General features: G+C 39.5%; 2 protein-coding genes across 5 annotated transcripts in view; both read right to left on the bottom strand.

Annotated features, from left to right (window-relative positions):
- pdlim2 (PDZ and LIM domain 2 (mystique)) overlaps window positions 1-4881 on the bottom strand; it is a 64543-nt gene extending 59662 nt beyond the window's left edge. Inside the window, exon 1 of the mRNA XM_088927077.1 lies at window positions 4419-4881. The gene's annotated coding sequence lies outside the window, so the exon portion shown is untranslated. The remainder of the gene's footprint in view (window positions 1-4418) is intronic.
- Window positions 4882-7372: 2491 nt separating this feature from the next.
- sorbs3 (sorbin and SH3 domain containing 3) overlaps window positions 7373-12624 on the bottom strand; it is a 61119-nt gene continuing 55867 nt past the window's right edge. For all 4 annotated transcript variants that reach the window (XM_088937496.1, XM_088937514.1, XM_088937505.1 and 1 more), the window contains 3 exons: window positions 12258-12355; window positions 11053-11159; window positions 7373-9802 (listed from right to left, as the gene is read on the bottom strand). In XM_088937496.1, coding sequence (XP_088793622.1) covers window positions 9741-9802; window positions 11053-11159; window positions 12258-12355 — 267 coding nt within the window. In that variant the 3' untranslated portion in view covers window positions 7373-9740. The remainder of the gene's footprint in view (window positions 9803-11052; window positions 11160-12257; window positions 12356-12624) is intronic.

Genomic DNA, 12624 nt, shown 5'->3' with positions numbered 1-12624 from the left:
GCTAGAAGGTTGGGTAATTTAGGTCAGGAAATAAACTGAAAATGAAAGAAGGGAATATTAATTCAGGGTCAAGAGTCAGTATGGGACAAAAACAATACAATAGAGGTTAATTGATAGGATGGCAAATCAGATATTCCCAATGCATTAGCAAAATGAAGTACAAGGATTTAATTTCATTTTCCAAAAACGATCAAGATGTCACATTTGCTCATTTCGTTTCAGATATGATGCCCTTTTCTTTACCCCCTCAGAATAGTAATATTTTTGTGTGACTTGACAGCAGGCTTGTTTTGTGCTCGCAGAGCCTTTTTAACAAGTGGTCAGACTTAAATAGCTCATGCAATTCAGTTTCAGAATGAATACATGAACCGGTTTAAGGAAAGCACTAAAAACATGCTTGATCAGCACTCTGTTCAGTGCTCACTAGAGCTTATGAGTACGATGCAGAAACAATGCTTCCCTCTTGTAGAAGAAATCATCATAAAAAGCAGTATTTCAGAGAATATGCAGTCCCTGACTGCCTCCTTTGGAAACCCTTAATGTCTCCATTGAGTTAGCATGCTAAAACCTAGACAAAAAGCTTACTACTAATTAATTCTGGAATAAATTTCTGCTTTCAATTCAAGTCTCCCTTACCACCACTTACTTATACAGTCAAACTCTCTCAAAACCTCCACGACAGCTTTTCAGAACCTCACTAGGGAGCACAGCCCTTGTTTTGTTTAAATACTGTTGCACTACTTCAACAGATTCACCGTCTCTGCAGCAATGAGGCTGAATCAGCACTGCTACTACACCATGTATTTCTCAAGACACATCGATGCATTTAGAAAACTGCACTGGAGAAAAATGTAACAAAAGCAATATGGGATAGGAATGGAAAAAGAGAAGCCTGGGATGCAAGCAAAGATTTGTCTTTTGGACTTCCCTAAACATTTTCAAGGCATGTCAGCAGAATAAACCTCAACAATTCACATTTTATTACATACCAACAAAGGCAGGAGTCAGAAGGAGATATTGTCTCTAAGAATTCGAAGCATGCATATTTCCCATTTCAAAGTGAAGACTGCATTAGGTGTGACAAGCATACAGTACAGCCAAGCCTGGAGCTTTGACGTGCGAATGTGAAGCTTGGACTTGAGTGATTCTTCCTTTCCGATCCTATGGACATCACTGCACCCAATTCCTCTTGCCATTGGGGAAGACACACCTGAAGAAACCAGGTACAAAGAGGTGTGGAAACGTAGACGCTCCAGAGAAGGTCTTCAAAGAACATGCAAAAACCACAGAAAGGTGTATTGTAGCAGGGAACCCCGATCTCGGCCCTGGGCAGCCACACGCCTCCAGCCAAGCTCTTTACCAAACAGATCCTTAAACTGACCGGCACGCTGCTTGGCGAGAACCTCTGCAAGTTGGGTTTTTTTTCCCCTCCTCCACGCTATAGATGTGAAGTTACGGAAAAACCATAATTAAAGGCGACTACATGTTGAGGAACTGAATCAGAGTACAAAAACTATTTCAGGTCCAAGGATGGTTGAATTATTTAAGTACACAGATGGGGGGGGGGGAAACAGTAGGTATGTAGTACCCCAGGACCAGGACTGGGAAAACCAGTTGTATAGGATGGGATTATACTGAAGATTTCAGCCATGCGCAGTATGTGTAACAGACCTCACTGCGCTGCTGTGTTTGTAGCTGCCAACCTCTTCTGAGAGCCTAGACTGTAAAACTCTGCCAGAGCAGAGGAGCTGCTCCTGTGGCAAAGCAGACCTCGCTGCTGGAATGAGAGGGGCACTGCCTGCCTCCCAGTCTACACAGACCATGATCAAATCTTGGCAGGGTTAGAGCTCAGTGGCACTCATCACTGGGTCACACGCAACCCCCCAGCGACAGAGGACCGGCCTATTAGTGTGGGGGAGTTATCTGCATTCTAGGGAGTGGTGCTGTTCAGGTCTGGAGCCCAAGAACAACCTGGATCGCACCCCAGCAGGGGCTTGAAGAGCTGCAACTCATACACAAATAAAAAAAAAAAAAACACCCGAATAAGAGCCTGATTCAAGTATTCCGATGGCTAAACGGACTCCAGTCTTCTACTGAAATAAATCTGTAGCCCCAGTCCTGGAAAACCCATGAGCTCTAAATCGCATAACTGGATCATACAGTTGCTTAAATCGGCAGTTAAAAGCCTTTCCAGATTTCTGCTTGTTGACCATAAAAGGCTACTTATAAAACCAGTAGAACTACAGCCCACCAGTGGAGTTTGACACCGCTGGACAAAGACCCAACTCTTAATTCCCCAACTCCAACTGTGTAAAGGCTGTGGAGGAGCTGAAAAGGCACCCAGGGAGGTGTTGCAGAAGCTGACAGCTCCAACATAACGAAGGCTTATTCCATGCCAAGAACATGAAAGTGCAGATTTACACCAACTGTCTGGACTTCAAAACACGGGGATTGTAATTCAGAGCAATAAACAACCATCACTGTAGGAAAAAAAATATTCTTAGGGTGATTAAATGCGATGGTCATTGAGCTTCATTCCTGTGCAACACACTGTAGAAATGTAATTCTGCATGAACAAGTTCCAAATTCAAGTAGTTTAGATGACTATACATATTTGTTTAAAAAACAGAGATGATCATTTTCATTTTAGACATCCTTGGAAATCCTTCTGAAGTTTTCACTAAGTAGTAACACTTGCTTTACCAAGATGGATTATTTTTTAGTTGACAGCTTTGTAAGAGTCATTAGACCGGACTGTAATGTTAAGCAATTGCTAACCAATAAAGCACTCTTCATCCCAACATGACCTAACACACCAATACAGATTTATCAAATTCGACTTGCAGACCTACTCTAACTGGTCGGTCCGGCTGCACTGAAAGAGACTGTAACTGTCGTTACATAGGAGAGTAATTAATCCTTTTATAGAAATGATTTTTTATAGAAATGCAAGAAATGTACACTCCCATATTTACGTTATGTTCATCTTACAAAAAAACAATATATCCTAAATATTTCCTTAAACTAGTGTACTCGTTTTAGGTGACACAGGCTGCACCAGATATTGAGAGCTTGCGTGCACCTGTAGAAACTGAAACAAGACGCATCAAATACGTTAAACGTCCAAGTGGTTTTTCCAGTAGACTACTGTACATTTCTTTTCACATTCCAAATAACTAAGTGCATCAATAAGACACGAAAATAACCGACAAGCAACTCTCATAAAGCGCTGAAATTCAGACTGATTTTCCTCTGCATGTCCTTGTCACAGACATCACTAACGAGACATTTCACGCTCAGGAAACTTGCAGATAATGAACAAATCAACCAAACCGCTTCGTTTACCGCAAAACGGAACTGAGATCAACAAAAACCCTGCAGTCACATAAAAACGTGGTGTTAGAAGCGGAGAAGTATTATAACGAGGTCTTCAAATCCATTAACCCAAAAGTATCTTAAGTTTCATTGCTGATTAACTGCCGAGAGATTTTCCCCTCTAAGCAAGGGAACACTTCACAGGGGTGTCACCTGTAAAGCACAGGAATGTGTTGTAACGATCACCAAAATAACTTTGCTCATCGAGGTCAAAGATAATATAAATCGATTTTCTGCATTACAAGGTCCAAGTGCAGGCAACATCCCACAAACACTAAAACATGTGACGAAAAACTCAAATCAAAAGTAACAGGTCAGGTGTAGAAGGCTATCAAAAATACCACGAGCAATACCTCAGGATAAACATGATAAAATAAGAAACAAATACTGCACCGCAACAGAGCAGCGGAAATTTCCACAACAGCAAACATTTAGTTTTGAATAAAGATAGGATGTGTTTCTAGACGGTTTCGTACACTCTTGTCTATTTTAATGGGTAGATGCCAAACAGAATAACAACTACAAACGGAGCGTTGACGTACTGTAAAGAGAAACGTATAAGAATTCTTAAAGCAGCAAAATGTTATCTCAGATTTTGCACAAGTGACATAATTACCAGTATACAAGAGCAATTTGTACAGTCCGATGTTAAAGTGGTACTGTAGCTCAGTCTCCACCCACCCTCATACAGTAGGTTTTTGCTGCCTATAGACCAACTAACACAGCCGCCTCTCTCCATCAGTTTTATTAAGAGCTCTAATGGCAAGGTGCGTTGTTCCGTCTCTTCTCAACGTTATTCTTCCAAGTAAATTAAAAACAAACTATCGGAGTCAATGCACTTTCGTGTAAAAGGAATTACACGAAAAGCGAGGCCCGTATTTATTTTTCCCCCAATGAAAGCAAACGATTTGATGTCCACCACAGCCACAGAGTATCGGAGATGTTACCTTGAACTCTGAAGGACGCTAAAACCTGTACCGCTCTTCATAGAACAGCTATCTAGCTTGTTCTAGGCTCAGGAAATAACATACAAACATACTTACCAGTACGTGAAAGGGTTTTTGATGAAGCACCAGTAACAAAAGGAAGCGACTGAATGCCGACAGACGTCGATAGGTCCACACCTGTAGCTCTGCTTTGTACACTGGATAGGCAAGCGCGTCACGGCGAGACAGTACGATTTGCTCCTGGAGGCTCTCGAAACGAGCAGCTGACTTGTTTTTATCTCAGCTTCTTCCAAGCTGTCAAAGAGTCACACGACGTCGAGCAAACTCCTCTATGAGTGATTAGCGTTGTCTGTTATATATATGAGACCACGTGACCGTGCGCCAGCTAGCCTCCCCTCTTCGCGAGCAGTGAAAGAGCTTATTCACTAACTTTAAAAAATTAAACTCAAGATTCCTCTACCTAGTTTCCACAGGGTGTAGTGAAAAAGAAACAAACTCATGACTTTAAAAAAATGAGATCATCATATGCCACGTGTTAATGAAAATATGAAGTACTGGTTCTAGGGCAGGGCGGAGAGGGTGTGTCTTTTTTCGGGGGGGGTTAATTGAGATGTGAACCCGAGATTAATTAGGCAGATATGCGAGATCCGTGCAGAATTAGTTTCAAGGCGCCATCTGCAGATTGAAATCGGTACTGTCTGCAAGCAATTTTTAGAATAAGGCGGCGTGCATACAGTATATACAGTACTTACGGGGTGTGTGGCCATGGTGACAGGGAAAAAAAACTGTTACATATTTCATGTTTTGATTAATTCCTGTGTGAAGGTCTTGTGGATTCCCACTACCCCACCATGCATATTAAGTTTAATTTATTAACACTGCTGTTGGATTCAACTACTGATATTGTACATATTTAAAACTTAAGGGGCTCAGAATGTTAAACAGGACGGTGACAGGATTCAGGTGCTATTTTAGCAGTACCTATGGTTTGGATTGGGTCATTCATTAATTCACGGGCATCTTTCCAGTATTTTCATCAACAGAGGTCACACATATGTAACATGATATACAGTTTAAAATAATGTACTGTATCTCAGAGTCAAATTCAAGATAATCCCAATACTACGTTCTTTCTTTCAATTGTTTATAGTATTTTCTGTCTGAAACTCTGGTGCTAGTTCTGCTTGTAGTTATTTCCTTTGCGAAATAACCACTCTGGTTTTAAACCCCTGAAAGCACATAGAGGAATAAGCATGGTGAAAATCCACCTATACTCCCGTGGAAGCATATCAACATACGTTTTAAGAATTTTTTTTCTGTCTGTTGCAATTTTACATGTGATATTTTGTCCCTGTTGTTTATCTAATTGCAGTAGTTCTGTTTTTCTTTGTTCAGGGCTCTCTACTTCTTCAAAAAGCAATATTGTGAAACATTGGTGGAACAATTTAATTGTCCCAAACAGACCCATTCAGATCATTGCTGTGGACACTCGTCATAATCCTTTAAAAGGAATAATGTTGCTCATTGAGGCACTGTGGATACTGTTCTCAAACCAAGCAACGTTTTGCTGTTTAAAACCTAAAACCTCATCTGCTTTGTCTTACTCAACTCATTGGATACCACAAGGGTTGTTCAGAACCACAATCCTTTCCAAAGGAATAAACATCCTTACTGTAAATTATTCTACGTCAGATCACATTTTCTGACTTTCAGGCTCTCCAGTTAAGCCATTATAATGGGCTTCACTAGCTTTGCACTAATAAAATAGAATACATGCACTACTTAGACATGTTTGGAAACTTTGTTAACGAAATGTTTAAAAAATCTGTTAAAAAAGTCAAATAGTTGCGTTAGTCGCAAGTTCCAACACTTCTTTGGACCTTCTCCCTCCATAATCCACACAAGGCAAACGTTACTGCGAGCAAAACACAAGACATCATACTGTACAACCATCATTCAATTTTCAAAGAACATACCTTGGAGTACAATTGTACTACGTTTACAGTATATCTGTTCCCAGTGTCTTCTGTTCCTCGTGAAGAGAGTGTTTGCGAGCAGCGGAATTACACTTTTTTAAACAAACGTTTCCGTTTGCTCATTGCATTCTCCGCAGTGTCTTCAGCTATTAAACACCTCTTCAGTATCACGTGTGAAAGGCACAGTTCATGTCCTCTGGCCCTTCCTCCTGTTTAGGGACAGGCTTGCCTCTGTTATTGTGTGAGTGTTTTCTTAGTGATTCAGTGTTACGGTTTCTGTTTGCACATACAAGCTCTGCTTAATTCAGTTTTCAAGGCAGATCTGCCACCCAACCAGTTTTGTCTTTTGTTACAGTTCCCATTAGAGAACCCCATAAGAGTTATTTAGCCACCGGATTAAGTTCTTAAGATCAGCAATTCTAACACAACACTGATACTCTCTAGGCCATAAGAGGTTGTCAGCAGCAACAGTAACTGGGCAGGGTGGCATTGTTTTATTCTTGACATTTGCTTATTGAAATGTAATAAAATGTGCGTACATGAAATATTTGGGACACCACATACTTAATTCATTTCTTTTTCTTTTAGAACAGCATCTTCCTTTACAGAGCCTGATTAGCCTGAAGTGGTTAACATCTTTGATTTTCAGAAGAGTAACGTTTACGTCTGAAAGGACATGCATCTTTAAAAAAACTAAAAAGTGTTTTTAAAGCTTTGTGGTTCATCTCCTAATTCTTCCCTATTTCACTCGTCTTTAACATAGTTGCCGCAGTACTTTACTAATTAACAGGAGGTTTTATTAAAACAACACAATTTTGAATATTCACACAAAGTAGTGCCTTTCAATCATATTTCCACCTCTTTATGGAAAAGAAACCACTGTGAAAAGCCTGTAGGTTATCATAAAGTTTACACATGCATAGTGGTACAGTACCTTAAATGATGTATCACAAAACTTGCTATATCATATTGAATATATCATATTCATAGTAGTATTGTTTTGTATGGACTTGCTTTTCTTTAGCAGGTTTAAGAAAAATAATACCAATGTGGAGACATAGATCACAAATTTCATTAATTTTATACTTAATGCATTTATTTATCATACTTATCTAACATCCATCCAAATAAATGAGTACCTTATATAACAATGATATACATTCTGAAGGCAAAAATATATATATATATATTATTTCTTTCTGTAAAATTCTTATTTCAATTAACAAAGCAGTGTCTGTGCTACAGCATATCTGGTATAAGAATGACCCTAGTCTGCCTGTACTTTTCTGTGATCTTCATTTCCTGTGAGCAGGTGACCCATATTAACTTACCACTACACATCAACGTGGTCTTGGATAATTTTTAGACTTTTGCAGTTTTCCATTTCCTCTGAAAATGCAGTTAAACTGCAAAAAAGAGACATACGTATCCTACAGTTCACGTGCACAGTCAACAGTGGGCAACACTGAAAAGGCATCCTTGAAAACTGTACTTCACAATGTGATCAAAGAGGGGTCCTTACCTATCTTTGCCTCAAATCTGTTATTATATGGCTGGTGTATGTGTAAACCATAATACACAAGAAGACTGAAAATAGAAAATAACAATTTGATCAAACGCTGTTCATAAAGACAAGGCCACAGAGCTTTGAAAGACATCCAGCTCACTGGGGGACGGAACAGTGTGCAAGGCTTTTTTGTGCTCTGACACGCACAGAAAGGCCTCTTGTTTTAAGGTTTTCTTTATTACATCTGAGCAACTTTGCTTATTCTTCCATATCCCAGTATCCCAGACAGCGACATAAACCATCCAAAAAGGTGAGCAGCCTCAGAAATCCAAGAAAAAAAAGTTAGAGCTGACATAGCACCGTCTCAGTATCCATAGGCAAAGAAAGCTGGTGTGGTGTTAAAAAATATTAGTTGAACCAAAAAGGGCAAAACAGTGATCTCGTCAGCATGAAGAACACATTTGCTAAACGGATCAATTTAACAGGATCTATCAAGTAGATTAGTGGGATATGCTGAACGTTCGATTCACAGGTTGCTTTTTTTCAATACAATGGTTTAAAGTCCCTTTACTTTTGAACACGTAGGCAGTGATTATTCCCTGAATTGCTCGTTCTACAATATTTCAGTGCTAGGTATTCTTAACACCAGTCAGCTGTTTCCTGTCATCTTTCCACCAAGATCTAGGAGAACGTCAAAGGTGTTCTAAGGCTGCTGCACACTTCCTCGTCCAATTTCCCCTTGCTCAGTCATTCTGTTAGAGAGACAAACTGCGCCAGATAATAATATGAAGACATTACTTAAAACATTCAGTCATCTAATCTGGATTCTGAGCTTCCTGCCCATCTTGCCACATTAGTTCAAAGTGCATCTGGCAATGTCCAAGGCAGTTCTTTCTCCAGAAGACTGAATGTAAACAATTTGAGTGTTCTTCTGTATATTTCTACTGATTGAAAGTTCTACAAAAGTCAGTACCTGAAAACATTACTTTCATTCAACCACTTCAGAACTTCTTTCACTGCTTTGCAGTGTCTTTGGCTCTGCATTAAGCTTAACCTAATGAAAATGCTCACCTTTAAGTGAAGGCTGACAGGGAAGACTCAGTACAAACAGAACAGTGTTTTATAGCAAAATGGGTTTGGGGGCAGGTATAGAAGAATGCCAAGTCACAATCTCTGATTAATTGCTGTTCTTCAAAAATCAGTTCAAAGATGTTCTAATAATTTCAGAAGAGCCAGATCAGCAATCATTGGGATGAATCGCTTTCTCCTTTCTGCAAATTCAAGTTACTGGGACATTTGTCTGTGGCACTAAGTACTGGTGATAGCAAAAAGAGTAACATACTGAGGATATTGATGTGGTCTACAAACGTAGAAAAGCTTGTCAGGTTTTGCTGTACGTCAGTCAGGCATGGAATCATCTGCAGCCAAGACAACCAGCCAAAATCTGGCTCTGCTGCATATCTCTTTGAATTGACTTGTTTGTAGAAGAATCCATAGTCAGCCAGGATAAGGAGGGATCCATGTGTGGCTTGTACTGTACAAAGGACTTTTTTGTAAACGTGAGAATATTTAATCCTTGCTGATGTGACTCAATCTTCACCTCTTCTTCATATCCATCAAGGCCCGTAAGAATTAAATTGAAAAAAATGATTCTCTGAATAGGTTTAGGTTGAAACAAGTTAAACAAGTGGAAAGGTTCCAGGTCTGATGCATGGTTAACTTAGTCTGCAAAGGGTGTAGAAACAGGGTGAATCAAGGACAGGGTAATGAATGCATTCATTAGTGGTCACTGTCAGTATCTGTCAGCAACAAGCTGCAATTCTCTCAAAGCACATTGGACTCTTATCCGTATTCTTCAGTCCTCTCCAGGGATAAAGCTGATTGGCATTACGATTGGCAACAAGCGGCAGTCCTCTGTAGGGTGCCCTTATGCAGTTAGACAGGAGCCACATAGTTGCCTGGAAAAGTTCCAAAAGCTCGAGTCCTCTCTGATGTACCTGGTATGTGAGAAAGGGAATTTGTATCAAACAATACGTCTGTGTGAACATTTTAAGTACTGTGAGTCATCAAAAAGCTGATAAATAAGAAGATCAGCCAAACCTGTCAATAATTTAAATTACGCTTCTAAAGATGCAAGGTCATATTTACTGCACAGTGCATAATGCAAAAGGTTTGGAATTAATTAAGTGCCCTGGATTTCTCATGGGGAAACAATGTTCAATGTACTTGGAAAGGCAGACCAGTAGGTGGCAGTCTTTCTCTTCTTTTCTGAGCCTGAAAAAACAAGAATCTTTTGTGGATGGGTTCCATGCAAAAAGAGATGAGTGGTAAAGATGCGCTAAAGATGCCAGGGATACTGTTTCACATGAGAATTAACTACATGAGAACAATTAATTCATACAGACATCATAGTGTCATCTGACCCAATTTCAAAGTCTGTAGTACATTATTGTTGGATTCCATTAAATCAGAGCTCTGGCTTAAAAAAATCTTCCTCCCCATCTCTCAGCTGAACATCATAGTTTCTCTGTTCCCCAGTGCCTGAGGGCAAATAACTTCGATCTGTTTTGATGGCATTTATGTCACAGTGTATATGTGCCAATGTTTATTATACTTTAATGCAAATTATCTGCTGTTACAATTGAATCTGATAATCCTTCAGGCTAAAAAAAGCAGAATGAATTCCATTTACAGATAGTGGTCTAATGTTACCGGTAGGTGATTTCAGAATACATACAGTATAAAAATAAAAATAATAATAATACACTTTTTACCTCCTAATTTTTAAGAGTATATACAAAACCCTAACACTTGACGGGAAACAGCAGGGAGAGGGCAGCAGAGCTATATTTTGGTTACATGCTGAGCAATATTTGTTCTTTAGGGTAGGTTTTGTGTTACAAATACAATAAAATTATATTAAACACAATGTAGGTGTGCTTTTTAAATAAATATTTAATATTTTTTTAACTAATAGTAATAAACAAATATTGTATTTCTACTTATATAAACCACTTAGAACATGAATCAGGTGGAAGAACTTTGTTTTGTCCCAGTGCATCATGGTCAGGAAAAGACTCACTCAAGCTACAGTGGAGATGTTTGTTAACCTTCTGTTTCTTTAAGACATACCAATAAACATCTGCCACAAATCCATTGAATGGTAGGCAACAGAATACCAATAAAACATTCAAATGAGAAGAGACAATGTTGCAAGCTTAGGCTGAAAAGAAAAAAAATAATTTACCTACAAACCAGCCATCATCACACTTCTCCATCACCTGCACAATGTCTCCTTCCCACAGCTCTAGCTCGTCTCTGTTCTGGGGTTTGTAGTTGTAAACTGCTTTATACCTGAGAGGGCAGGGTGAAAGGACAGTACAGACAGTTAGGAGCTGCAGACACATCGCAGACCACAGGCCTGAGCAACAGAAACTTCTCATACTCTTTACTGGACACTTCCTTATGTCTGTCCATGTGGACGTAACATTGACAATGGACCAGTGACTCTTTAAACTTTAACCTGTGTCCTATTTGGCTTTCTTATCATCCCAGCTGAGACCTCACCTACTTCATTTAACAACATACAGTATGTCTGCTGAACTGCAGCAATTAAACACTGTTTCCAGGTTTAAAGCAGCTGCTTCAGGGTTTCAGAAAATTGCACAACTTCAAACACACTTATCATTGTTGGTCACTAGTGCAGCATGTCCTCCTGAAATATTAACTTACTTGAATCGTTGATCAATTAAAATATCAAGACAAACTTACAAAGTAGGTATGATACTTCAGAAAGTCGTACATCATTGACAACCAGTTCATTTGTTGCCAACACCATGGAGTATTTTATTTTAAAAAAGCAGCTCTAATGCCATGCTGGTCTGTTTAATTGTAAGTGCCTTACTGAGCTCTGGGTGTTGGGAGAAGTAGAGATTTGGGTTTTGAATCTCTGCAGTGGACACTGCAGACTTGAGCATAGTACTTTATACCCACTCCCAGTCCTCCCAGCTGTACAAGATTACTGTGGAATTCTATGATGAACTGGTGCCCCATACAGAGTGGGGCAGGTCACACACTTTCAGTCTGCTTAATGCTACAGAAACTGGGATAATCTCTAGCCTAATGAACCACTAGTCTTGAGTATGAACTTGCATTTCTGTGATACGTGATTCTTGTTAACAAGACATAGAGTATAGACTAACGTGTTTTGGAAGTGCTAGAAATTGTATTAATACAAAAATGAATATAAGAGTAAGCCAATTCTACACAGAATGCTCTATATTACAGAACGTCACAGGTTGTCTCCAACTTAACGAATTTAACCTAACTAAATAGAGAAGGAAAAACAGCAACTGACATTTTGAAGACTACAAGACTGTTCACATTTCTGACCAACTAATGTCTGCATGATTTCTTGCATGAAAGCAGATCAGCATCAGCTCTGTAACTCACGGTTGCCTCTGGAGCTGCAACGGACCAGGATGGGGTGGTATCTGTGGTATGGCTGAAGACTTGGCACTGCCCTGGATGGAGTTAGAAGGTAACCCATCCTAAAAGGAGATATCAAGTAGTAATTAGGTGATGTGATCAGATGCACAGTCAAACTTTCTTGCTTCTGGGAACAAATAGGCTTTGTTAATGACATACAGCTTTTGTAATTGCAATGCAGGGAGTTTGTGCATTATGCTAGGGGACTCTAAGCAGGCCTTATTTCATAACCTCTTTTTAATTTTGCAGTGGTACCTTGCTTACAGTGTATAGCCTGTTGTGTATTCTTAGGTTAGTTGTCTTTGCATAAGAATGAGGTACATTTGCTTTG

Source organism: Atractosteus spatula, chromosome 2 (genome assembly GCF_055471065.1).
Source record: "Atractosteus spatula isolate fAtrSpa1 chromosome 2, fAtrSpa1.hap1, whole genome shotgun sequence".
Taxonomy (NCBI): domain Eukaryota; kingdom Metazoa; phylum Chordata; class Actinopteri; order Semionotiformes; family Lepisosteidae; genus Atractosteus; species Atractosteus spatula.
Note: the sequence above shows the minus strand (reverse complement) of the source record. Positions and strands in the feature narration are given on the sequence as shown.